Source organism: Oncorhynchus keta, chromosome 23, assembly GCF_023373465.1.
Source record: "Oncorhynchus keta strain PuntledgeMale-10-30-2019 chromosome 23, Oket_V2, whole genome shotgun sequence".
Lineage (NCBI taxonomy): Eukaryota > Metazoa > Chordata > Actinopteri > Salmoniformes > Salmonidae > Oncorhynchus > Oncorhynchus keta.
The window spans coordinates 42,057,252-42,083,993 of NC_068443.1; the positions used below are offsets into that span (position 1 = coordinate 42,057,252).

General features: G+C 42.8%; 1 protein-coding gene across 3 annotated transcripts; it reads right to left on the reverse strand.

Moving 5' to 3' along the window:
• Positions 1 to 271: 271 nt before the first annotated feature.
• LOC118402364 (nucleolin-like) lies at positions 272 to 24,987 on the reverse strand. Of its 3 annotated transcripts, XM_052477243.1 has the most exons (20): positions 24,888 to 24,987; positions 23,147 to 23,222; positions 22,908 to 23,060; positions 22,604 to 22,732; positions 22,311 to 22,388; positions 22,089 to 22,212; positions 21,801 to 21,937; positions 21,564 to 21,690; positions 21,309 to 21,451; positions 21,001 to 21,130; positions 20,675 to 20,811; positions 20,457 to 20,583; positions 20,138 to 20,370; positions 10,335 to 10,408; positions 7,844 to 7,948; positions 7,453 to 7,752; positions 7,172 to 7,269; positions 5,777 to 5,890; positions 987 to 1,549; positions 272 to 653 (listed from the first exon to the last, which is right to left on the reverse strand). In XM_052477243.1, exons 1-15 carry the CDS (start codon positions 24,918 to 24,920, stop codon positions 7,925 to 7,927), a joined length of 1,725 nt encoding a protein of 574 aa, XP_052333203.1. In that variant the 5' UTR covers positions 24,921 to 24,987; the 3' UTR covers positions 272 to 653; positions 987 to 1,549; positions 5,777 to 5,890; positions 7,172 to 7,269; positions 7,453 to 7,752; positions 7,844 to 7,924. The 3 variants fall into 3 exon arrangements, with proteins under 3 accessions (XP_052333203.1, XP_052333202.1, XP_052333204.1); XM_052477242.1 differs by having other exon boundaries at positions 272 to 1,549; XM_052477244.1 differs by lacking the exons at positions 272 to 653; positions 987 to 1,549; positions 5,777 to 5,890; ... (2 more) ...; positions 7,844 to 7,948; positions 10,335 to 10,408 and adding an exon at positions 18,753 to 19,115 and having other exon boundaries at positions 24,888 to 24,985.
• Positions 24,988 to 26,742: the final 1,755 nt, after the last annotated feature.

Sequence of the window (26,742 nt, forward strand, 5' to 3'; positions counted from 1 at the left end):
CGCTGTAGAAGAGAGTAGTATTCTTATAGTTCTTGATGTTCCTGTGGTCGACATGTGACGTGAAGTTGAGACCATGGGTGACACTGGCACTGGAAACATTACAGGCACTGTTGAAGAGGAACTTGGGTTAGCATGAAGTCAACCTTCTTGGACCTACAGTGCCTTGCGAAAGTATTCGGCCCCATTGAACTTTGCAACCTTTTTCAGGCTTCAAACATAAAGATATAAAACTGTATTTTTTTGTGAAGAATCAACAAGTGGGACACAATCATGAAGTGGAACGACATTTATTGGATATTTCAAACTTTTTTAACAAATCAAAAACTGAAATATTGGGCGTGCAAAATTATTCATGAAGTCAACTTTCTTGGACCTAATTACTTGGGCCAGATATTGTACCTCAGATTGTTTACAGGATATGCCATGATGGTAACTGTCATCCAGAGCAAAGTCCAAGGGTGACCTTCATTGACCTTTGGATGGACTTCTTAGATATAATTGCACAACTAGGTGGCGTGGTGGAGAGTCATAATAGCCAAATAGGTGTCCCAGTTTCCTTCCCCCACTGCCCAGGCAGTGCAGTGCACACATTCTGAGAGGGGCGTCCAATTCTGGTGCCAGCTCTGGCCTCGGATCCAGAGGAAGGCCAGGACCTGGAAGGCCAAGCAGGTGAGGATCAAATCAAACGCTATTTGTCACATGCGCCGAATACAACGAGTGTAAACTTTACCGTGAAATGCTTACTTACAAGCCCTTAACCAACAGTGCAGTTCAAGACGAGTTAAGAAAATATTTACCAAGTAGACTAAAATAAAAGGTAATAATTAAAAGTGACACAATAAGAATAACAATGACGAGGCTATATACATGGGGCACCGGTACTGAGTCAGTGTGCGGGGGTAGAGGTTAGTTGAGGTAATTTGTACATGAAGGTGGGGGTGAAGTGACTATGCACAGATAATAAACAGCAAGTAGTAGCAGTGTACCAAAAGGTTCTGGGTCATCACAGAGAACAGCAGAGGGCCTGAGATCAGACTGGATGGGGACTGTGATTGGAAATCAATCAAAACAACAGTATATCATGATACATGTTATTAATGGAGCACATCTGATTCTACAGAAAAATCTCAAAGTGATTTACATAAAGGTTGAGGATAAACGGAAGAGCTGAATGTCTTGTTCCCAACGGCAAATAATCTCATAAAGAATGTGGTTGGGATGTTTAGTACAGCGTCTGTTGAAACACTCGGCTCAGGTAATGCGAGCTAAAATATGTAGGAGAGAGAGATCCACACAACTCGTGAAGGCGATTATTAGGATGACAGCAACGTCAATGAAGTGAAACTAGAAGTCTCCTAGGTTGCTGAGGATCTAGAAACAGAGAAGCACAAGCCCTTAAAACTGATCTCAAACCAGCCGGTACCCTGTTTGTCAGTTCATCTAAACTGATCGGGGACAAGTACTGAGAGTAGAGGAGTGTGACACTGAGGTACTGGATGATGCTGTACAGGGCCATGAACTTGAACAGACAGAAGCAGCTCGGCCCTCCCTGTGGAGAAACAACAGGCCATCATTCAGTCTGGTATTTGGTAATTGGTATTTTATTAGGATCCCCATTAGCTGTTGCAAAAGCAGCAGTTACTCTTCCTGGGGTCCACACAAAACATGAAACATAATACAGAATGACATAATTACAGAACATCAATAGACAAGAACAGCTCCAGGACAGAACTACATATATTTTTTTAAAGGCACACGTAGCCTACATATCAACGCATACCCACAAACGATGTAGGTCAAATAGGGGAGAGGCGTGGTGCCGCAAGGTGTTGCTTTATCTGTTTTTTTAAAACCAGGTTTGCTGTTTATTTGAGCAATATGAGATGGAAGGAAGTTCCATGCAATTAGGGCTCTATTTAATACTCTACGCTTTCTTGATTTTGTTCTGGATTTGGGGACTGTGAAAAGACCCCTGGTGGCATGTCTGGTGGGATAAGTGTGTGTGTCAGAGCTGTGTGTAAGTTGACTATGCAAACAATTTGGGATTTTCAACACAATGTTTCTTATAAAAAGAAGAAGTGATGTAGTCAGTCTCTCCTCAATTCTTAGCCAAGAGAGACTGGCATGAATAGTATTTATATCAGCCCTCTGATTACAATTAAGAGCAAAACGTGCCGCTCTGTTCTGGGCCAGCTGCTAACTAGGTCTTTCCTTGCAGCACTGGACCACACGACTGGACAATAATCAAGATTAGACTAAGCTAGAGCCTGCAGAACTTGCTTTTTGGAGTGTGGTGTCAAAAAAGCAGAGCATCTCTTTATTATGGCCAGACCTCTCCCCATCTTTACTACCATTGAATCTATATGTTTGACCATGACAGTTTACAATGTAAGGAAACGCCAAGTAAGTTAGTCTCCTCAACCACACCATTCATTACCAGATTCAGCTGAGGTCTAGAACTTAAGGAATGATTTGTACCAAATATAATGCTCATAGTTTTAGAGATGCTCAGGACCAGTTTATTACTGGCCACCCATTCCAAAACAGACTGCCACTCTTTGTTAAGAGTGTAACTCTGTGTCGTTGTATCTGTCGAACTGCTTTGCTTTATCTTTGCCAGGTCACAATTGTAAATGAGAACTTGTTCTCAACTTGCCTACCTGGTTAAATAAAGGTGAAATAAAATATATATATATATGTTTGGCATTAGAGAAGATTCCATTAAAGAAAACCCTTTGAGACCTATTAGATAGACATCTCTGAATCCACAATATGGCAGAGGTTGAAAAGCCATAACACATACGTTTTTTCAACAACTGGTTATGGTCAATAATATCAAAGGCTGCACTGAAATCTAACAGTACAGCTCCCACAATCTTCTTATTATACATTTCTTTCAACCAATCATCAGTCATTTGTGTCAGTGCAGTACATGTTGAGTACCCTTCTCTATAAGCATGCTGAAAGTCTGTTGTTTATTTGTTTACAGAAAAATAGCATTGTATTTGGTCCAACACAATTTTTTCCAATAGTTTGCTAAGAGGTGGCAGCAAGCTTATAAGTCTGTTGTCAGAACCAGTAAAGGCCGCTTTACCACTCTTGGGTAGCGGAATTAGTTTGGCTTCCCTCCAGGCCTGAGGACAAAGACTTTCCTCTAAACTCAGATGAAAAATATGACAGATAGGAGTGGCTATAGAGTCAGCTATCATCCTCAGTAGGTTGTCAATGCCAGGAGGTTTGTTATTATTGAGCGATAACAATAATTTTTCCGCCTCTCCACACTTTACAAAAACGTTACAAAATTCAAACTTGCAATGTTTTTCTTTCTTTTGTTTTTTTTGAATGCATGAATACACTTGCTCACTGTTGAATATAATTGCTCACAATTGCTCTTACAACTCTGGATGAGACTACTTTGATGCAGCACTTCAAATTTGGGGTTATATCCTTCCTGTTTGGCCCTGTCCGGGGGTGTCCTCGGATGGGGCCACAGTGTCTCCTGACCCCTCCTGTCTCAGCCTCCAGTATTTATGCTGCAGTAGTTTATGTGTCGGGGGGCTAGGGTCAGTTTGTTATATCTAGAGTACTTCTCCTGTCCTATTCGGTGTCCTGTGTGAATCTAAGTGTGCGTTCTCTAATTCTCTCCTTCTCTCTTTCTTTCTCTCTCTCGGAGGACCTGAGCCCTAGGACCATGCCCCAGGACTACCTGACATGATGACTCCTTGCTGTCCCCAGTCCACCTGGCCATGCTGCTGCTCCAGTTTCAACTGGCCTGGGCCCTAGGACCATGTCCCAGGACTACCTGACATGATGACTCCTTGCTGTCCCCAGTCCACCTGGCCATGCTGCTGCTCCAGTTTCAACTGTTCTGCCTTATTATTATTCAACCATGCTGGTCATTTATGAACATTTGAACATCTTGGCCACGTTCTGTTATAATCTCCACCTGGCACAGCCAGAAGAGGACTGGCCACCCCACATATGCTCTCTCTAATTCTCTCTTTCTTTCTCTCTCTCGGAGGACCTGAGCCCTAGGACCGTGCCCCAGGACTACCTGACATGATGGCTCCTTGCTGTCCCCAGTCCACCTGACTGTGCTGCTGCTCCAGTTTCAACTGTTCTGCCTTATTATTATTCGACCATGCTGGTCATTTATGAACATTTGAACATCTTGGTCATGTTCTGTTATGATCTCTACCCGGCACAGCCAGAAGAGGACTGGCCACCCCACATAGCCCGGTTCCTCTCTAGGTTTCTTCCTAGGTTTTGGCCTTTCTAGGGAGTTTTTCCTAGCCACCGTGCTTTTACACCTGCATTGTTTGCTGTTTGGGGTTTTAGGCTGGGTTTCTGTACAGCACTTTGAGATATCAGCTGATGTACGAAGGGCTATATAAATAAATTTGATTTGAAATTTGATTTGAAATACCTCAACAGATACATTTTATTCCACAGGAAGTTATATTCCCTACAACCTATAGTTTATTCACATTGTTATACAGTTGCGGTCAAATATATTGGCACCCTTGCACTTTACTATGGAGTGCACTGTTCTGTTTTCTCTTTTAAAAATGGGTTGAATGGCTATTTTTACCCTGTAGGCACCTGCAACTTATCACATGTGAGTTCAATTACACATAAACAAGTATCACTTGCCTCCCACCAAATTAATTAGAATTTCCTAATAATACTGTCATGAGAATACTGCCCCCTTATGGCTCTACTGACCAATGTCGCCCTGAGTGTCGGTTAAACAACTAAAATGCTCGCGCTCAGTCAGTAAATAGCGGATCCCATGGTACAGACAGTGGCCCTGATCACATCAACACTAATCTGCCCCTCCAAAACATTATTTACAGTAATAATATATGCCATTTTTGCAGACGCTTTTTATCCAAAGCAACGTAGAATCACACTTGCATACATTTTTACATAAGTACGGTCCCAGGAATTGAACCCATTATCCTGGCGTTGCAAGCACCATTCTCTACAAACTGAGCTACAGAGGACTGTGGAACTGCAGTAAAACATGCTTTTATAGCATGAGATGAAAAGCATCCAGTGGATTTCATACAACAACATGAAAAACTACAACCCCATACTTACAGTCATTGGCACCATCACCACACATCCCTACAGTATAACTGCAGAGAAAAAAAACATGGAGACATTTAACGCCATGTGGCCAATATAATACTGGCTAACAGCTCCCAGTGAGCACAAGACGTTGAAAGGACGTATTTTCAACATCTTGTGCTCATATGGTTAGTGCTGAAGAGGAGAATCACTCAACACTCCACCAGCTGAGTCTTCTGGTCAGGAGCCATGCGGGCGAGTATTGCGGCCTGCAGTGCCAACTACAGAACCACCCAGAGAAGAAACTACCATCAAATAATGCTGTACTACAATGTGACATAGGCTGTGTTTACACAGGCAGCTCATTTCTAATCTATTGCCCAAGTATTGTCAAAAGAGCTGATCAGATTGGACAAAAGACCAAATTAGTGTAAAAAGGTCAGAATTAGGCTGCCTGTGTAAACGCAGCCATATTATCCATAAGGGTTTACTATGAAGGTCTCACAAACCCAGTCTACACGGGATGGTTATAGGAGGCACTAAACACTAGAATGTGTCAATTTAGTACTCGCTACAGTCCTTTAATTTCAGTTGTCCAAATAGAGGGATGGAATGTGGCACTGACCTTTTGGTCTGCCTGTGTACATCAATCTCAACATGTTTTACTGTGAGTGAAGACTGTGTATAAGATTGCCTTACTCACCAGTAACCATCACAGTGCGAATGTTTGCAAGTCGTAGGTCTTTTAAAGCCCTGGCAGTCTCTTCCTTCCGCTTGTTTGGCATGATTACGAGCCCAAGGAACTCCATATTGGTCTCTATGAGATCCATGACAGGAATAGAAAACAGACAATACAACAACAACCAAAAGGTATCCTAGGTAAAAGGAGTCTAGCTAACTCAAGGTTACAAATGTCTTGAATCTTCCAACGGGAAATAAGCTAGTTCTCATTACTGTGATTGGTTCGGCACATTGTATTGTGTGGGCCGATCCAGACGAACAAGATCGACGACGACCACGTCCTCACATGTTTATGCTTATAATCATCAAAAGTCTACAAGTGTTTTCCATGTATCAGATGTCGGGACACGGAATTCTAGGCTTCAGGAACTGACAACCAATCCTGAAGTAAACTGCTGGATTTCACTCTGTACCCTAAAGTAGCCAATGTCTCACTGTTCTCGTTGTTGAAATTTTGAAGTTGTATCAGTTTCATATCAACCAACGTCTGTAACGATGCATGTATTCGTAATTCAGAATGACGATATCATCTTGGGACTTGGCCTTTTAGCCATGCCTTTGAGCCATGCCTTTGAGCCATGCCTTTGAGCCATGCCTTTGAGCCATGCCTTTTAGCCATGCCTTTGAGCCATGCCTTTTAGCCATGCCTTTGAGCCATGCCTTTGAGCCATGCCTTTGAGCCATGCCTTTTAGCCATGCCTTTGAGCCATGCCTTTTAGCCATGCCTTTGAGCCATGCCTTTGAGCCATGCCTTTTAGCCATGCCTTTTAGCCATGCCTTTGAGCCATGCCTTTGAGCCATGCCTTTGAGCCATGCCTTTTAGCCATGCCTTTGAGCCATGCCTTTGAGCCATGCCTTTGAGCCATGCCTTTTAGCCATGCCTTTGAGCCATGCCTTTTAGCCATGCCTTTGAGCCATGCCTTTGAGCCATGCCTTTTAGCCATGCCTTTGAGCCATGCCTTTGAGCCATGCCTTTGAGCCATGCCTTTTAGCCATGCCTTTGAGCCATGCCTTTGAGCCATGCCTTTGAGCCATGCCTTTGAGCCATGCCTTTGAGCCATGCCTTTTAGCCATGCCTTTGAGCCATGCCTTTGAGCCATGCCTTTGAGCCATGCCTTTGAGCCATGCCTTTGAGCCATGCCTTTGAGCCATGCCTTTGAGCCATGTTTTACTACACAACGCTAGTGGCCTTGGCTTTTTTTAGCCTCTGCTGCTTATTAGTTGTTGCATTTTCACGTGAACACTTGTTTCCCAAAGCTCTGTATGATTTATTATTTTTTTTTACTTCCACCAGATCCTGAAAGTCTCCTCTTTTACCTTTTCAAAGTCAACTTGCTACTGCAAAATTGCCACTTACAGTATTCAGCCCATTCTGAGTTTGGCCTCCAGCTGGCTATGGGCCAGGGTTATGACTCTGAAACCCAGACTCCAGTGTCTCGGTAAAGCTCTCCGATACTAAAAGAAGAAAAAAGAAGAGTAAATATGGGTTACAGTCAGTTACCCTGAAATAATGTCTATATCATTTGAAGTGTTTCCAAAGCCTGTCTTGACAGTCCACATACAGGTTGGGTACTGGAATAGAAATACATTTTCTGGCAAGCTGCTCCCTGGTAAGAGTTGGTAAGATAAGGGTCTCACTAATATGTGTCCTCTCTGCAGAGGCTGGCCATAACCTCTGGCGCCTCCTTGAGGTAGGTGTCCATGCCCTTCTCCCCAGCCTCCGGACGACCACATTTGTCCTCTGTAGAGCCGACGAGAAGGGGAACTGGCAAACAATCCCAATCTCATATGACGATTTACGACAGACAGACAGCACATGGTCAGTCAAACATTATGCATTCAACCTATCCATTCACATACAAATCAATACTCAAGGAAAGAAAGAAATATGCTTTTGAAAAATGTCCTCAGACTTCTTACCGTCAACTCAGGCAGCTCCTGGAAAGTAAAGGAGAAAATAAGGCTAAAGTATATTTAACAGGTATGTAGACGTAGAGAGGTAAGAGTGAGCATACTATGGATTCTTTACCATGTCCTTTGCTAGATTTACTTCCTGGTTGAACTTGGGGAGCACCTGCATGGGCATTATGGAATTGTAGAGGGCTGTCTCTTAGTCTGTAGGCTCCTCCAGAATCTAGGATTCACAATCATTGGTGTTAAGCAACATCAGGGACCCCCTTGAAAACTGTCATCCCCATCTGACAGGCGAAAGGTGATTTAGACAGGTGAATGCCAGTCTGTTTAGCCATCTTTTTTGCTATCTTGCCAAAGCAATGATGTAACATTGCTGAATGCAGAAACAGTCTGGCACATATGCTTATGGAAGGGATTGTGTTCTTGTCTTAGTATATAGCATTGTTAGCCTAGCCAGGGTGCGAATTACGGGGGAGCCGGGGGGGAGGGGGATCAGCTCCCCTGAATGAGACATTAGCTCCCTTAAATGTGGCTACATAAACTGTCTCCCTGTCCACGGTGCTATCCACTCAGTAGTGCTGATTTTAGACCTCAGCTGAGCTCCTTTTACGCATCGATTTTCCTTTGTACTTTTGCTCGTTTTTGCCATTTGTTTGCTATGATCCATTGATTAAATGAATAGCCTGTCCCTTTATTCTGATATTAGATTTATTCTTTGATTTATCATTGTTTGCTTTTTGCCAGTCAGCTGTTTAAAGCGCTCATTGCTTTGTTTTTCAGGTGCATGCTGGTACTGGTGTTTGCCGTGACCAGAAGAAGTAGACCAGTTATTTAGCCTTATAATTTTCTATCAATGTTTGGTTTCTTTCCTGGATCAGGTGATGATGGTCGCCAATATCACTAGACAACTAGCCTACAACTAGCCTACAACTAGCCTACAACTAGCCTACAACTAGCCTACAGCAAGACACCAATCAATGCGCATGCAATCCATAACAGTAGGCCTACAGTATAGTTTACTTTTGTCGGTTCGAAGCATTCAATTTTGCATTGGCATCGGGAAAGGGGGATACCTAGTCAGTTGTCCAACTGAAATGTGTCTTCCGCATTTAACCCAACCCCTCGGAATCAGAGAGGTGCGGAGGGCTGCCTTAATCAACCAACACGTCTTTGGCGCCGGGGAACAGTGGGTTGACTGCCTTGCTCAGTGGCAGAACCACAGATTTTTTACCTTGTCAGCTTGGGGATTCGATACAGCAATAGGCCTACATTATCTTGGATTTGTGTGGCCGTGAGAACTGATTTCACAGTGAAACAAAATGAAATGTAATGTTGACATAGTTACACTGCATTTTCTGAGATCCCCAAGATCCAGGAATTGTACAGGGTTTAAATGCAATGTTCTAATTAAATTGTTAAATGCTTAATAATTACAAATAACACTGTCATAAATGTAATTCATGTAATGGACACAAGGCAGTGTTTTTTATGTCACAGGATCTGTGAAGGCTCCCGAGTGGCACAGTGGTCTAAGGCACTGCATCTCAGTGCTAGAGGCATCACTATAGACCCTGGTTCCATCCTGGGCTGTAATCACAACCGGCTTTCATTGGGAGTCCCATAGGAAGGCCCCCAGTGTCATCTGGTTTTAGGGTTTGGCCGGGGTAGGCCGTCATTGTAAATAAGAATTTGTTTACAATGATGAATAAACAGACAAATTAAAGGCTACATGTTCTGTATGTGTTCATGTGTGTACAATTACCCACCTTTTTCAGAAAAATGCATTGAAAGTATCGGGTGCGTTCGCAACCGGCAATCGGACTTTACTCACCTATTTTTGTACCAATATATCACTGGCTAACGGTGGGCCTATTTGAAGTTCATGGTAATAGGCCTACACATTGTAGCCTAACCTAGTAAATTGGCCGTGTGTGTTAAGGGTGACCATCCCGTTTTTCCCGGGACAGTTTCAGCCCCGTTTCAGGTGTAAAAAAAAGGTCCATTTGTCAGCAAGGCGCATCACTTAATGTAGACCTAATCAATGGCAATCGCCAAATGTCATTAGGCATACAGATGTCTATTTCCATTAATCAAAAAGCGTGAGGATACATGCATTAGACTGTTTGGATTATATTGGAGTGGACAAACATGCACTGGTAGCCTACTTTTTGAAGTGATTTGTTTGACAATCAGATGAAAGCATCATGACTGGTTGTGTTCATCCCACATTAAATGGTCATTCATTTTTACCATTAAATTCCGTCTTTATGATTAGGCCCATATTTTTTTTTAAATTGAGATACAACCCCCCCCCACCACCATCTGTCAATATAGTGATGCCTGTGTTGTTGTCATGACAGAAAAATATATGAAGTCAGGCAAACGTTTTTGAGGAAAAACAACTCAAACAAATTCAAGTCAGAACATTTCAGCTTCCTGTGTAACATCAATATTGCTACAGTAGTCATACAGAAACGGCGTTAGCATGTAGCATTGTTAGCATAGCTATAACAGAATGTACTGTAGGTCACAATATCCATACAGGAACAGAGACAACATTGAGAAAACATTGAGAGAACTTTGAAACAGAATTTAGACTGACTGACCCAGTCTGTGGCGTTGAACATCTTTAGGTCCAGTGGGTCTCCGGAAAGTTCTCCGTCTATCTTGGGAAGAGAAACTGAGGAAAAAAAGAAGTAGGATGAAATTGTCTTTAGATGGTGATGTAACATCCGTATGATGTTTTTCCCTGTAGGTGGCTGTAGCTAATTAAACAAACGCAAATTTGGGGTTTCTGACTGAATTAATCCTCAAAGGTACAACCTTCAGTAAATGTGTAACTATCACTTTTACATAGTGAGGTTCAATGAGGGCACTAGGGACAGGGTGTCGTGAGAGGACTGGGGGAAACAAAGGAGCTGTGGTATTCATCGACTGACTCTTATCATAGATCATTAATAACTCTCTCACTAAAGAACAAAGGAGGTTCACAGACAGATAACTGATACATGGTAGAAGATAATATCTCTCCTTAGCCATGGAGGCCATGAGCATAAAAACATGGACACAGAATATCCCTCTCATTCTCACCTGTCATTTTCAACTCTCTGTATCCCCCTTAGGTCCAAACCATATTCAATGAGAGTGCACCTACACATTCGTCTATCAATCTGATTGATGGATTGTGTTGTGCAGTAAGCAGGCTCGGGTGTATAACTCCTTCTACCTTCAAAGAATCGGCAAGAGGGCCAACCATGGAGAATAGTAAGACACTTCATTATTTCTATTTATATAACTACGCTATATTGTTTGTCCTCATGTTTTCATGCATGTTTTTGAGTATAAAGCACTCTGCAGCTATTTAGTGTGGACACCAGGTGAGACCACACACACAGATTCCTGTTGAACATTGTCTCTTTAAATACCGTATTTTCTCAATGACAGTTTCTCTCCTTCACTTCATCCCTCTCCCCCCTTCTCCCCAAATCCTCTAGGTTATATCAGCTGTCAGTGAACCCCTCCCGCATCTGAACTGGCTGACACATAGATAGCACAGCATGATCAGAGGTGAGAGGTCACTTGGTCGGGTCAACAGGAAGTATTATTAAAGAGATGCTTTACGTTGAAATACAGATAGAGATGTAGTAGTCCCAGAGTTAATGATACAAGGTCAGTTTTGCATTTCACCTCCTGATGATTATGATGACTGACAGTTTTCGAAGAAAAAAAAACCCACAAGGCTCGTTTGCACGCACGTTTTGATGTGAGAGAGGGTGCCAACCCCCCTATCCCATCATCACCATCTCACCCGTTCATAAGATAACCTTCGGGGCAACTGGGGGCCCAAGACTGTTATGAGACACCACTAGAGACATTATTATGTAATTGTGATGAACTCGGATAATATTAGGGTAGCACTGTGATTCATTAATCATATGCTCTCTTCCCTGCTCCTCTGTTCATACCGCTTTCCCTTTCTGTCTGTTGCGCTCCTTCTTACACCTCTCTACCCTCCTCCTCTTTCTTCCTGTTTTTATAATGCACACCAGATGTACATTGAAGTACAGATTGAACTTGTATTTACAATGATAATATTTATGATGCATGCATTATGTATTTATATTACTTGGATAACGAACTTCTTTCAAGAAAGCGTTTCACATTCTCAACTGGTTGAAAGTAAGTCTCTGATTTGATGAAATACTACACCTATCCTGTGTCCTCAGATCAATGCGGATGAAGGGAGTTTGATATTGAGATGAACCGGTTTTAGAGTATTTACATGACGCGTAGGAAGTGTAGTGTGCTGTTTTTTAAATTCTGTTTCTGTATATAAGAATTACAAACCAGCCTTTATTTAAATCATGTTTCTAGTCTATTGCATAGTTACATTGTGCAACCATTGATGTCCCAGGACCAGGAGTGGTAAACACTGTTGAAGTTTATAATTGTAATACATACATGCAGACACAGCATCATTCAAAGACTGGAGTTTGATACTCCTGGTATTGGATATGTCTGAAAAAGAATGTCTCACAATGTCTCATACCTGAATAATAATAATATATGCCATTTAGCAGACGCTTTCATCCAAAGCGACTTACAGCAACTTACAGTTATGTGTCACATTCTACATATGGGTGGTCCCGGGAATCGAACCCACTACCCTGGCGTTACAAGCGCCATGCTCTACCAACTGAGCTACACCGCACCTTTAATTGCCAAGGTAGAGCACATGATCAGTGAATGTATTCAATGTACAGGCTACAATGTGGGGATCTCATGCTTGGTAATAACTACATGTACAGTATATAGGACTTGCATCCTTGGCACAATAAAGTTCTATTATATTCTACTCAATCCATAGGCTTCATTATTGCCATTCAGACTGTTTTGAAGTCGATAGATGATAGCTGAGGTTCATAGCTAGGTTCTGAACTAATATTTATACCAAATGTTTTAGGGTCCATACACAGATTGGCTACATATTCCTCTCAACTGTACATTTGTTTCATGACTCGTTATGACGTTATAATTACTTATATTTGCTTCCATCCTAGTATTTTTGTCGGCCATCTTTGCTGGAGAATGTCACCAGCGATGGGTCACCTAGCATCAAATTCTTTATGGGAACCACTCGATATGATTGGTCATCGCCCAGCGGTCGCCACTGGTGATTTCCATAAAGTTGGGAAATGCTGCCTCCCGGGTGGCGCGGCGCAGTGGTTAAGGGCGCTGTACTGCAGCGCCAGCGGTGCCACCAGAGACTCTGGGTTCACGCCCAGGCTCTGTCGTAACTGGCCGCGACCGGGAGGTCCGTGGGGTGACGCACAATTGGCCTAGCGTCATCCGGGTTAGGGAGGGGTTGGCCGGTAGCACACCAGCGACTCCTGTGGCGGGCCGGGCGCAGTGCGCGCTAACCAAGGTTGCCAGGTGCACAGTGTTTCCTCCGACACATTGGTGTGGCTGGCTTCCGGGTTGGATGCGCTCTGTGTTAAGAAGCAGTGCGGCTTGGTTGGGTATTGGAGGACGCATGACTTTCAACCTTCGTCTCTCCCGAGCCCATACGAGAGTTGTAGCGATGAAACAAGATAGTAGCTAATAAACTATTGGATATCACGAAATTGGGGAGAAAACAGAGTAAAATTAAAAAATGTAAATAAAAAAAGTTGGGAAATGCTGAACTTTTTCACATCCTCCTGCCTACGCCGCGTTCGCAATGCCCAACGGTCCCCCGCCCTCTCCGCTTCTCACCGCTTTCCTTCCATTGAAAATGAATGGGAAGTGGTGTTTCACCATGCGACACCGTACACGGGGTATAAGATCACCATGCGACACCGTACACGGGGTATAAGATCACCATGCGACACCGTACACGGGGTATAAGATCACCATGCGACACCGTACACGGGGTATAAGATCACCATGCGACACCGTACACGGGGTATAAGATCACCATGCGACACCGTACACGGGGTATAAGATCACCATGCGACACCGTACACGGGGTATAAGATCACCATGCGACACCGTACACGGGGTATAAGATCACCATGCGACACCGTACACGGGGTATAAGATCACCATGCGACACCGTACACGGGGTATAAGATCACCATGCGACACCGTACACGGGGTATAAGATCACCATGCGACACCGTACACGGGGTATAAGATCACCATGCGACACCGTACACGGGGTATAAGATCACCATGCGACACCGTACACGGGGTATAAGATCACCATGCGACACCGTACACGGGGTATAAGATCACCATGCGACACCGTACACGGGGTATAAGATCACCATGCGACACCGTACACGGGGTATAAGATCACCATGCGACACCGTACACGGGGTATAAGATCACCATGCGACACCGTACACGGGGTATAAGATCACCATGCGACACCGTACACGGGGTATAAGATCACCATGCGACACCGTACACGGGGTATAAGATCACCATGCGCAATGCCAAGCATCGGCTGGAGTGTTGTAAAACATGCCGCCATTGGACTCAGTGGAGCAGTGGAAACGCGTTCTCTGGAGTGATGAATCGCGCTTCACCATCTGGCAGAATCTGGGTTCGGCAGATGACAGGGGAGATGCTACCTGCCCCAATGCATAATGCCAACTGTAAAGTTTGGTGGAGGAGGAATAATGGTCTGGTGCTGTTTTTCATGGTTTGGGCTATGCCCCTTAGTTCCAATTAAGGGAAATCTTAACGCAACAGCATACAATTACATTCTAGATGATTCTGTGCGTCCAACTTTGTGGCAACAGTTTGGGGAAAGCCTTTTTCTGTTTCAGCATGACAGTGCCCCTATGCACAAAGCGAGGTTCATACAGAAATGGTTTGTCGAGATCGGTGTGGAATTACTTGACTAGCCTGCACAGAGCCCTGACCTCAATTCCATTGAACACCTTTGGGATAAATTGGAATGTCATCTGCGAGCCAGGCCTAATTGCCCAACATCAGTGCCCGACCTCAGTAATGCTCTTGAGGCTGAATGGAAGCAAGTCCCTGCAGCAATGTTCCAAAATCTAGCGGAAAGCCTTCCCAGAAGAGGCTGTTATAGCAAAGGGGGGACCAACTTCATATTAATGCCCATGATTTTGGAATGAGATGTTCGACGAGCAGGTGTCCACATACTTCTGGTCGTGTAGTGTACCTTGACATTTTTACCTTTGCTTGCGTCAGAATCGTCTCGAAATGATGTCAATCCCTTTCTGACAAAATCATTGGTTTAACGTGCTATACAAATAACAATATTAATTGACTGACACTTGGCTTATTTGTGTTGTTGGTCTGTGTTGTTTTGTTGAGACCTCCTTATCAGCATTAAGAAAGGCTGTGTGCTCTTCAACCCTGTCTGTGTCAATAAAGATGTTGCAACATGTAAATGTTTCATTCTGTCCAGAAGAGGTTAAAGAGGGATTTTTAAGCCTTGAGACAATTGAGAAATGGATTACGTATGTGTACCATTCACAGGGTGAATGGGCAAGACACAAGATGTAAGTGCCTTTGAACGGGGTATGGTAGTAAGTGCCAGGCGCACCATTTTGTGTCAAGAACTGCGCTGCTGCAAGGTTATTCACGCTCAACAATTTCCTGTGTGTATCAAGAATTGTCCTCCACCCAAAGGGCATCCAGACAACTTGACACAACTGTGTCCGTAATGGTGGTCTACTACACTACAGCATATGAGAGAATATTAACAATCACTTTTGTTGAACCTTGATGAAATGCTATTTTTCACCTATTGCACACCTGTCACTCTGCAAGAGGCCAAGTTTGTTTGATGAATGTTTGTTTGAAAAAATGTGACAAATATTCCATTTCACAACCCATTTAATCAAGTATTTCTTTGAAAGTACACACATGGTAAATACTGAGTTTACAGAATTATAATACTATTATTTTACTATACTATTGTAACTTCATTACAGTAATATCCTGCCCCCACTCACCTTGAACTTATTGGCAATTCAAAAGTTATATGTTCAATATATTTGCTTATAAACACGTAAAATACTGACTTTACCAGAAAGCCTCTGGCCTCTTGCTGTCAGAAATCACTAATATTATTGTGGGTTAAAATAAGCTTTCAGAATTTCACCGCACGCTCTCAAACGTATTCTACAACTTCAGTGACCTGGGAAGTGTTCAGCGAAGCCAGAGTTTTCACTCTGTCCATAACAAGCCCAATGTGTTTCTATGGGCTTGTTTTTAGCTTGTCGCATGCCTTCACACCTTTGGGACAACAACTCCCATTGTTATGGTGGAGACATGAGCGTCTCGTCATTATATACAGATCTCTGAGGGTACTGACCGTCCGAAACTGGTTCATTCGCAAACCATTAAGGACGTGAGGCCATTAAAGGACACATTTAGCGTAATTCATCCCCTTTTCTTACTCTTTGCTATCGCTGTCTAACCCTCTGTAAAAGTTCAAACTGTTCTGAGTGCAAAGTAGCAAGACCTCCAAGACTGGGTGTGCGTCTTACATCACAATGTTACATTTTCTGCATGGAATAATTCTGTTTCCTTGGTGGTGGTGGGGGGGAGAGAACATGTTCCAATTAATTCAGAAATCTGTTTTCCATTGCTTTACACTACCCTATGCCTATCCAAGAGATGACAGTATTCTAATGACTTAAAATCGATTGATACCAGGACAATGCATGGCAACAGAACAGGTGTATTCCAAAAGTAACAGTCTCCTTATGTAAATGACCATATTACACTCAGGTTGGACATTGACATATTTGTAAAGTATTGTTTTCTGAGTAAAACATTGACAAAATGGTAGACTACCGATTTAAAAGCCTTGGGCCAGTCACAGAGAAGTCTCTGGTTCCAATCCCTAAACAGGCAAGGGGGGAAATCTGCCCTTGAACAAGGCAGTTAACCCCCAACAACTGCACCCTGGGCCCCGATGATGTGGACGTTGATTAAGGCAGCCCCCGGCACCTCTCTGATTCAGAAGGGTTGGGTTAAATGCCTAAGACACATTTTAGTTGTTTTGCATTCGCTTCTGCAACTGACTAGGTATCCCCCTTCCCTCAAAACTCTTAACTAATTTGTTCAATCTGACAATTTCATTTGTTCATTATATGTAGTAACTGGTATAAGGCCAATTTGGTCCACCAATGAGACCAAGTAGTCTAGATCATTTGATGACATGTGGAGGATAAATTTCACGCAACATTCGATTTCTAATGAAGCATAAGATGGGACATAGTGAGTATATCCCACTTTGCCCAAGTCTCATCTTCTGGTCTGGAATTTACTCGTCTGTATCATACCCACACATAATTACAGTACCAGTCAAACATTTACATTTACATTACATTTAAGTCATTTAGCAGACGCTCTTATCCAGAGCGACTTACAAATTGGTGCATTCACCTTATGACATCCAGTGGAACAGCCACTTTACAATAGTGCATCTAAATCTTTTAAGGGGGGCGTTAAGAAGGATTACTTTATCTTATCCTAGGTATTCCTTAAAGAGGTGGGGTTTCAGGTGTCTCCGGAAGGTGGTGATTGACTCCGCTGTCCTGGCGTCGTGAGGGAGTTTGTTCCACCATTGGGGGGCCAGAGCAGCAAACAGTTTTGACTGGGCTGAGCGGGAACTGTACTTCCTCAGTGGTAGGGAGGCGAGCAGGCCAAACGTTTGAACAGGTTTTTCTTTTTTCTCTCTCTACATTGTAGAATAATAGTGAAGACATCAAAACTAGGAAATAACACATATGGAATCATGTATTAACCAAAAAAAAAAGTGTTAAATGAGCCAGAATATATTTTAGATTCTTCAAAGTAGCCACCCTTTGCCTTGATGACAACTTTGCACACTCTTGGCATTCTCTCAACCAGCTTCATGAGGTAGTAACCTGGAAAGAATTTCAATTAACAGGTGTGCCTCGTTAAAAGTTAATTTACAGAATTTCTTTCCTTCTTAATGCGTTTTAGCCAATCAGTTGTGTTGTGACAAGGTCGGACTGGTATACAGAAGATGGCCCTATTTGGTAGAAGACCAAGTCCATATTATGGGAAGAGCTCAAATAAGCAAAGAGAAATGACAGTCCATCATTACTTTAAGACATGAAGGTCAGTCAATGCAGAACATTTCAAGAACTTTGAAAGTTTCAAGTGCAGTCACAAAAACCATCAAGCGCTATGATGAAACTGGCTCTCATGAAGACAGCCACAGGAAAGGAAGATCCAGAGCTACCTTCGTTGCAGAGGATAAGTTCATTGGAGTTAACTGCACCTCAGAACGCAGCCCAAATAAATGCTTCTTCGAGTTCAAGTAACAGACACATCTCAACATCAACTGTTCAGTTGAGACTGGGTGAATCAGCCCTTCATGGTCAAATTACTGCAAAAAAACACTATTAAAGGACACCAATAAGATGAGACTTGCTTAGGCAAAGAAACACGAGCAATGGACATTAGACGGGTGGAAATCTGTCCTTTGGTCTGTTGACTCCCAATTTTAGGTTTTTGGTTCCACCGTGTCTTTGTGAGACGCAGAGTAGGTGAACAGATGATCTCTGCATTTGTGGTTCCCACCGTGAAGCATGGAGGTGTGATGGCGTTTTGCTGGTGACACGGTCTGCGATGTATTTATAATTCAAGGCACTTAACCAGCATGGCTACCACAGCATTCTGCAGCGATACACCATCCCATCTGGTTTGTGCTGAGTGCAACTATCATTTGTCTTTCATCAGAACAATGACCCAACACACCTCTAGACTGTGTAAGGGCTATTTTACCAAGGAGAGTGATTGAGTGCTGCATCAGATGACCTGGCCTCCACAATCAACCGACCTCAAACCAATTGAGATGGTTTGGGATGAGTTAGACTGCAGCGTGAAGGAACAGCAGCCAACAAGTGCTCAGCATATGTTGGAACATATGTTGTTGGACATTTCTGTAGCAAAAAGACGCAAGATCCCTCTAAAATCTCACAAAATAAAGATTTTCAAAAAGAAAAATCTGAAAATCCACATTAAATTTGGGAACCCTTTAATTACTGTCAATATAGTATTTGCATAATCAAGAAATTAACAGTTAAAAGGTAAACTAATGGAAAACAGACAAACTCAAACAAAATGTTACACATACAGTAAGTGTGTAAGACATTACATTGTTAAGTATGAACGTGGTAGAATCTTTTCACATAAATCATTTAAACTACGAAAAAATTCATTTGTTTTATTGAAATTATTAGGGATAGATGCCCATTACAAGCTTGTCAGTTAATTCAGATGTTGAATTAGAGCTCAGCTGCAGCAGTCCATTGTAAAAAAAAAAAAAATAAGAAGATATTTGCTGTTTTAAGTCCTCCTTCCACCGCCGCCACCACCTCTGCCTGAAAAACAACAACAAATGACACCATCTTCCAAAGCTGATAGAATTGTTGGTAGATATAACTCGAGTAAAAAGACATTTCAGGCACTAGAACCACATTAAAAAGTGTGAAGTACACACACACACACACACACAGTTGTGAAGAGGGCATGACAGATTTGGCACAGGCACTCAGATCATCAAAACGTTATACAGCTGAACCATTGAGAGCATGTTGACTGGCTGCATCACTGATTAGTACGGCAACTGCAAGAAACACGACTGCAAGGCACTACCGAGGGTGGAAGGTACGGCCTAGTACATTACTGAGGCCGAGCTCCCTGGCACCCAGGACCTCTATACCAGGCGGTTTCAGAGGAAGGCCCAAAAAATTGTCAAAGGCTCCAGTCACCAAAGCCATAGACTGTTCTCTGTTAGCGCATGGCAAGCGTTACCAGTGCACCAAGTCTGGAACCAACAGGACCATGAACAGTTTCTACCCCCAAGCCATAAGACTGCTAAATAGCTAATCAAATGGCCATCTGGACTACTTGCGTTAAACCCCTTTTTTAATATTTTTTTTACAGACAACGCGCACACACTGGACTCTCACTCACAGATAATTACACTGACATGCTAACACATACACAATATGCACACACATGCATACTGACGCCACACACATACTTTCACACTGCCCATATACACTGCTGCTACGGTCTATGTTGTTGCCAAGTCACTTTACTCCTACCTATATGTTCATAGCTACCTCATACCCTTGCACATGGACTCTGTACTGCTACTCCCTGTATATAGCCATGTTATTTTGACTTGGTATTGTTATTCACTGCATATTTATTCCGCGTCACTATTTCTATTTGATCTTTTTTTATGGTTAACTCTGTATTGTTGGAAAAGGACTCGTTAGAAAGCATTTCACCTGTTGTTTACGAAGCATGTGACAAATCAAATTGGATTTTAAGTATCAATTGATATGTCCTCATGACTTTTCCAAAAAATGTAATTCAAACTAGATCACCTCACCTCCTCGTCCACCCCTGAAGCCTCCACCCCTGCCCCTGCCTCGACCGCCACCTCGACCTCCGGGTTTCCCTCTGAAGCTCCTGTTGAAGCCCGTTCCTTCTCCACGAGGGCCTCGTTCGCCCTGGGGCGTGGCATAGATCAGGGTCACCTTGCTCCCGTCAATCTGAAGGTCCACCACAGCCTCCTTAACAGCCTTGCAGACCTCTATGCTCTCAAAGTCCACAAAGCCAAACCTGAGAAGTACGAAGGAGGAGTATTCAAAGCACTGTCTGAATGTAATAACAATGTGGTTTCAAAAGGGTCATATTTTGAAACATACCCTCTAGATTCACCAGTCTCCTTGTCTTTAGTGACTCGAGCTTCAATGGCACCTTCAAAGGAGCTTTTCAAAGTCTCCTCGCTCGTCTCCTTGGCAAGATTCCTGACCATCAACGTCTTGGAAGGAACTACCAAGAGAACACACAACACATAGGTATGAATGATGGGCACAGTCAAACAACGTGAATTATTCACCTACGAATTTTCTGCTATATTCACCTGAGTTCTCTTGGTCACCCTCTGGCCTCTTCTGGCTGAACTTTACTCCGATGGCTCTTCCACAAATCTCTTTGTTTAACGATGATTCCATGGCTTCTTTGGCATCCTCCACACTTTCAAACTGAATGAAGGCATGACTTTTTAAAAAAAGAGGGGGGAGGGGCAAATTGACACAATTTTCTCAAATTACCATGTCCATGTGATTCTGAACATGAAATTAATATCAAATTCATCCGAACAGAATATGTATAATGATCTATTTGATGGCGCTCAATGTTCAGTAGAGCGCAACAAAAAGCAGGTGCAGCATCAATGTGCACCCTTACCCTCTTGGTTTGCCACTGCTCTGTGGTATTCTGACACTGACTGCTTTGAGAAAGATTTTCCTTAGGGCATCCTCTTTTGCAGTGTAAGCCAGGTTTGTCACCAATAACTCGTTATTCGGTGGGGCCTCAGCTATGGAACAGAACAATAGAGGACATGTTAACTAACCAGTGTATTAATACACTTTGTAAAAAATCTGTCTCATCTCGAAGATGCTATAGAGCAACGTGACTAGCCATATAGCTATTCAAGTACCTTGTGCTTCTACAGTAATGGAATTCCCAGTGACTTCATTTCAGTCTATCCTTACCTGGAGCATTGATAATTTTTTGTTGTTTGCTCTTTTCTCCCAAGAAGTTAATAACGATGACACGGCCTTGGACATCAGTCCCCTGCTTCTCCTCCAGCACTTTCTCAGCAATGGCCTCTGTTTTGAACTCTATGTAGGCAATTCTGTCAAAAATTCAGTAGACGCCAAGTGTTAAGAGCTGAATCCTGGGATCCACACGGTACCTTGTAAATCAAGCATTGATATCAAACGGGCACTTTGGATGACAACTCTCACCCTTTGCTTGGTCGGCCAATGCCTCGAGGAAACCTGATTTCGACCGCCGTGTCAAAGACTTTCTTCAAGTCCTCCTTTGTTGCCGAGAATGAGATATTTTTGACGTACAAGGTCTTGGCATCTTTAGCTGTGTTGTGGGGGGGGGAAACGTCTGTCAGTACATGGAAATCAATCAATCAATTCTAGAAATGTCTAATATCAGTAGCATGGAAAACTCACTCAAGATGAGACTAGTACCTTTTTTTTCCTCTGTTGTGACATCTTTGACATTAGCCTTGCCTAGCCTTATCTTTTGGTCCAGGATCTTCACCCTATCCAGCTCAAGGGCTTTTGTCAAGTCTTCCTCTGTGTGAAGGTCTACATATGCAAATTTCCTAGAGAATGCATCCCAGAAAAACATTTGACATTATGTCAATATATATTTGTACAAATCCTTTGCCATGGAAAGTGGAATAATCGGTCTCGTGAGGAAATGTACAAACATTTGAAGAGTTTGTTTATTAAGTGCATAAAAATGGTACCCACTTTGTTATGTCCACTCGAATAGCTTGAAATAACAGACTATGCGACGTAAAAAAGTTGGCCAAGGCATCATTGATTTCCTCCACTTCCTTGGATGTGTTCAAGTTACCAACAAAAAGACAAAAACCTAAAAATAAAATAAACAAAGGAGCATGTTGGCTCACTGACACCATCAATCAAGCACTCGAAACAGGAGTGATGTTAACTCTTTGCTCATAACCATACCACCATTAATGCACTTTGTTTTCTTAGCTGGAGAAGTCTCATCCTCTGCTTTCCTCTTCACTGGGGCGACTGCAACAGCTGGAGAGAGAAACGCACATAGACACATGTATTAAACCCTATTCCATACATACCCCGATGGAAAAACATGGGGGGGGGGGTAATTATTAGTCCAGTTGCGTTAAGTTTTTAATGGATAAATGAAGGTAGGTGCCTCCCCTTTTGCTTCCGTTTGGTTCGGAGTGAATACACCCCTGGCAAAAATGCATTACAACTCTGTTGTTCTTTGACCTCACCCTGGTCATTTCCATTGGTCTTCTCTTCAACATTACTGGCATCGTCGATGGCATTTTCGGACTCAAAGGTGACCTTAACAGCTTCCTCCTCAGCAGCAGGAGTTGTGTCCATCTGCTCCGCTTCACAAGCTACATAAACAATATTCATTAACAGAGGAAATACCTACTGAATTTAATGGAACAGGAAATGTTTTGCGTTTAAGAAATGTCATATGAACATTATCCCTATTCCAATTACATGCTGGGGCAATGTCATACACACTAAATATATGGTCTTTGCCTCCCCTCAAAGCATTTTCTTTACCTGGGACATCTTTGACCTCCTCATTCTCTGTAACATCATCTTCAATGGGAGCTACTTTATCTCCATCCTCATTAGCATCAGGTTCTGTGGAAAAGATGACCTGTGGAGTAGGGGCAGCTACCTCTGTTGATGCTGGAGAATCAGTCTGGCCTTCTGAAAGTTACATTGATGTATCAAGGACGCATTAAACAAGTAACTTTCTCAATATACGTTGCATTAAATAGTTGGGAACCACTTACCAGAATTATTTTCATCCTGTTTGTTGTCACCAATCTCTCCAACGTTCTGTCTAGTTGATGTTCTTGATGGGGTTCCCTATAAAACAACCTTTGGGATAAGCATTTCAACTGGTGTTCTTTAACCCATCATCATCACCAACCAATCACAAACAGACAACTGGGGGAGGGTTCGATTAATCCTGCCTGGGTTTCAAATTGATTGCAGTAGTAATAGAGCTTGCCTGTTTGTATTCCTAAAACGAGGAAATAAATGACCTTTGGTTCGTTCAGACATCCCTTTGTGAAAAATGAATGGGGAAAGAATAGGGTTATGGAATAAACGCAGAAAATAAGGTCTGAGTTTAACACAGGTTTAGGAAATCTCATTTAAAAAATGTCTATGAGATAGCAGTCGGTTAACAGGGCCTTTACGAATTATGACGCCTTTATGTGATTTATGCATTTTAATATTACATCACTTCTTCAAAATTCACTGAAAATGACGTTAGCTGACGAAGATTATATCCTAGAACCTAACGTATAAGATCTCAAACCTGTGTTTACCAGACCTCATTTTCAGCGTTTACCCAAACCCAAATATAATTTTCCTCATAGGCTTTGTCCAACGAACCATGGTGGAGTTATTGCCTACAAAAAGGCGCCATTACATTATATTAGTGAGATTGTTTCCCCAAGCAAAATAAATTGCTTTTGATAAACGCTTCATCTGCCTTTCCAACGAAAGCTGTCTTGACAACTCGAACGTAATTTCATGGAAAAGAGATGTTTCAGGACAATGTACCATGCTGCCTTGTTGACAAAATGACCAAGCGGCTCAGATTACTGCTTGCTTTCGCCCGATGACGTGCCGGGCCTATCTAAACCGGGTGTCCCGCCGCTCAGTGTAATCGAACCCGCCCAACGAGTATTCGAAATAGATCCATTGTAAACTCAATGTTCAGCACGTGTCTCAAGTGAACAACAGTGATACAAAATACCTAGGCAACGAGCTAAACATTCCATGCCCACAGAAGTGTAGTTCCACAATAGCTACAGTAGTTAGCTCATTTGCTAACGTTAGCTAGCTTAGCGAGTTCAACCATGTTGTCATTTAACTTGTGGCCGTGTGAGACCAACTGTCGTGAACCATGAAACATAAGTAGATTTTAGATGTCATTCTTACTTTGCCTGATTGTGCCATGGTTTCGGAATATTCTTCTTTTAGTTAGCTAATGTACTGTTCACATGAACGGCCATGAACGGTGGGCGAAATTTCCTTCTGTAGCATAGGGGGGAGGGGCGATACATGAATATTCATGATTTCGCCGTAGAACCCGACGGGTTACAGGTTGAGCCACAAATAGAACAATGAGAGTTGAAAAAATATTTGGTTGAGCCTTCTTGAGTACGCAAGGTAACACAAACGTTCAACAAAGCCGCCCCTTTATCTAGTTCGTGCCGCGTTTTTTTTTTTTTTTTTTCAACTATATAATTTACACATCTTATATATTGAGAACTTGGTGGCGCTTTTACAAAACCATTGGTATTGCTCATTTACAAGCGTTGCGATTTTGACATTCGAAGTGTTTTTGTTATTTGTTATTTGCCCATTACTTGCACCACATTTTCATTATACGATGTGTCAACCCACATTGTCATTCATTTCGTCAACAACAAGTACAATATTACAATTTTGTTCCAATATGTGAGATAATGAAGTTATCTGTAATATCGTATAGTTTTGGAATCGAGACATACGTACTTTCGAGGCAAAGACACAGGTTTCTCGACTCATACCCTGACTTTGAGAAGGGATGGCGTGACGATTAGTTTAGCAACAGTGTGACGCGGCATAACAACGTGAACGCGATTGGTCGACCGTCTGCTGGGTGAGGCGTTACGTTATAAATCCCACCTCAAATCAAAGTTTATTTGTCACGTGCGCCGAACACAACAGGTGTAAGTAAACCTTACAGTGAAATGCTTACTTACAGGCTCTAACCAATGGTACCCAAAAAAAGGTGTGTGTGTGTGTGTGTGTGTGTGTGTGTGTGTGTGTGTGTGTGTGTGTGTGTGTGTGTGTGTGTGTGTGTGTGTGTGTGTGTGTGTGTGTGTGTGTGTGTGTAGGTAGGTAGGTAGGTAGGTAGGTAGGTAGGTAGGTAGGTAGGTAGGTAGGTAGTAAGTAAAGAAATAAAACAACAGCAGAAAGACATTTGAAAAAAGAGTAGCAAGGCTATATACAGACACCTGTTAGTCAGGCTTATTGAGGTAGTATGTACATGTAGGTATCGTTAAAGTGACTGTGCATATATGATGAACAGAGCAACAGTAGCGTAAAAGAGGGGTGGGCAGGTGGTGGAACACAATGCCGATAGCCCAGTTAGCCAATGTGCGGGAGCACTGGTTGGTCGGGCCAATTGAGGTAGTATGTATATGAATGTATAGTTAAAGTGACTATGCATATAAGACAAACAGAGAGTAGCAGCAGTGTAAAAGAGGGATTGGGGGGGGCGGGGGGGACACAATGCAAATAGTCCCAGGAGTCTTATGGCTTGGGGGTAAAAACTGTTGAGAAGCCTTTTTGTCCTAGACTTGGCACTCCGGTACCGCTTGCTGTGCGGTAGTAGAGAGAACAGGTGGCTGGGGTATTTGACCATTTTTAGGGCCTTCCTCTGACACCGCCTGGTATAGAGGTCCTGGATGGCAGGCACTTTTCCTTGTAAAAACATAAAATCTGTAAAAGCCACTTAAAATGTGTACAAATTATTTAACAAAAGTAAAACATTTTTAAGACATGAAAACATGTATAAAAAAAAGTCACTTTGTTAAAAAAAAGCTGTCTTCAGTCCTTTGTACAGGGACGGGGTGAGTCCATCAAGCTCGCCTCCTCCTGCTCTTCCGAATCAATAACCTTCCTTTCCTTCCTAATAAGAATTTCCGATTAGTCCCATGTGCCGGGTAGTGCTGCAGGTGACGCCCTTAAATAGCTTCCGCCGCACTACTCCCACCTCTTCCTTTTCTCAGCTCATTCCAGAAAGGATTCGCTTGGTAAGAGCTCTATGTTAGACTGTATAAGCACAGAAGTTTACCTGCAGCTATTCAATAGCTTGGAGCAGCTAGGTAGCTAGCTTCTCCACCTGGGTGCTCTGCTGTACCCCACTGCTGTACCCCCCCCGCCAGTTGAGGGACATGTGAGGCGTATGTTTCTCAAACTAGAAACTCTAATGTACTTGTCCTCTTGCTCAGTTGTGCATCAGGGGCCTCCCATACATTTGATCTATAATATGACAAGGATTGAAAAGAATTTGCCAGTAGATTGCCGACTTGATTCATGATGACTGCTTGTCTAGCTTGCTAGCTAAGGTTTTGAAAGTATGACCTTGACATGATCAGTCCAATCAAAGCTACAGTAGCTATAACGTGATTTGACGTTGTATCTGTGGCCAATGACCTTGAGCCTTCCTGGATTGGCACTTCTAATGTAAATCTAAGGCAGCCCCCAAGGGGCTTGAATTTTCTAGTTCTACCCATAGCTTTTGAGGTGACTTAGTGTCCCCATGAGTGACAGAACACTGAGCCAATCACGGCACAACTAGAGAACATTACCAACCCCTAAG

Coding starts and splice junctions, on each gene's coding strand:
- LOC118402364 (XM_052477243.1), bottom strand. CDS start 24,920: ATGAGTCGAGAAACCTGTGTCTTTGCCTCGAAA. Junction 21,131..21,308: donor AAAAATTATCAATGCTCCAG/GTAAGGATAGAC, acceptor TCTGTTCCATAG/CTGAGGCCCCACCGAATAAC. Junction 7,949..10,334: donor TGTTCAACGCCACAGACTGG/GTCAGTCAGTCT, acceptor TGTGAATCCTAG/ATTCTGGAGGAGCCTACAGA.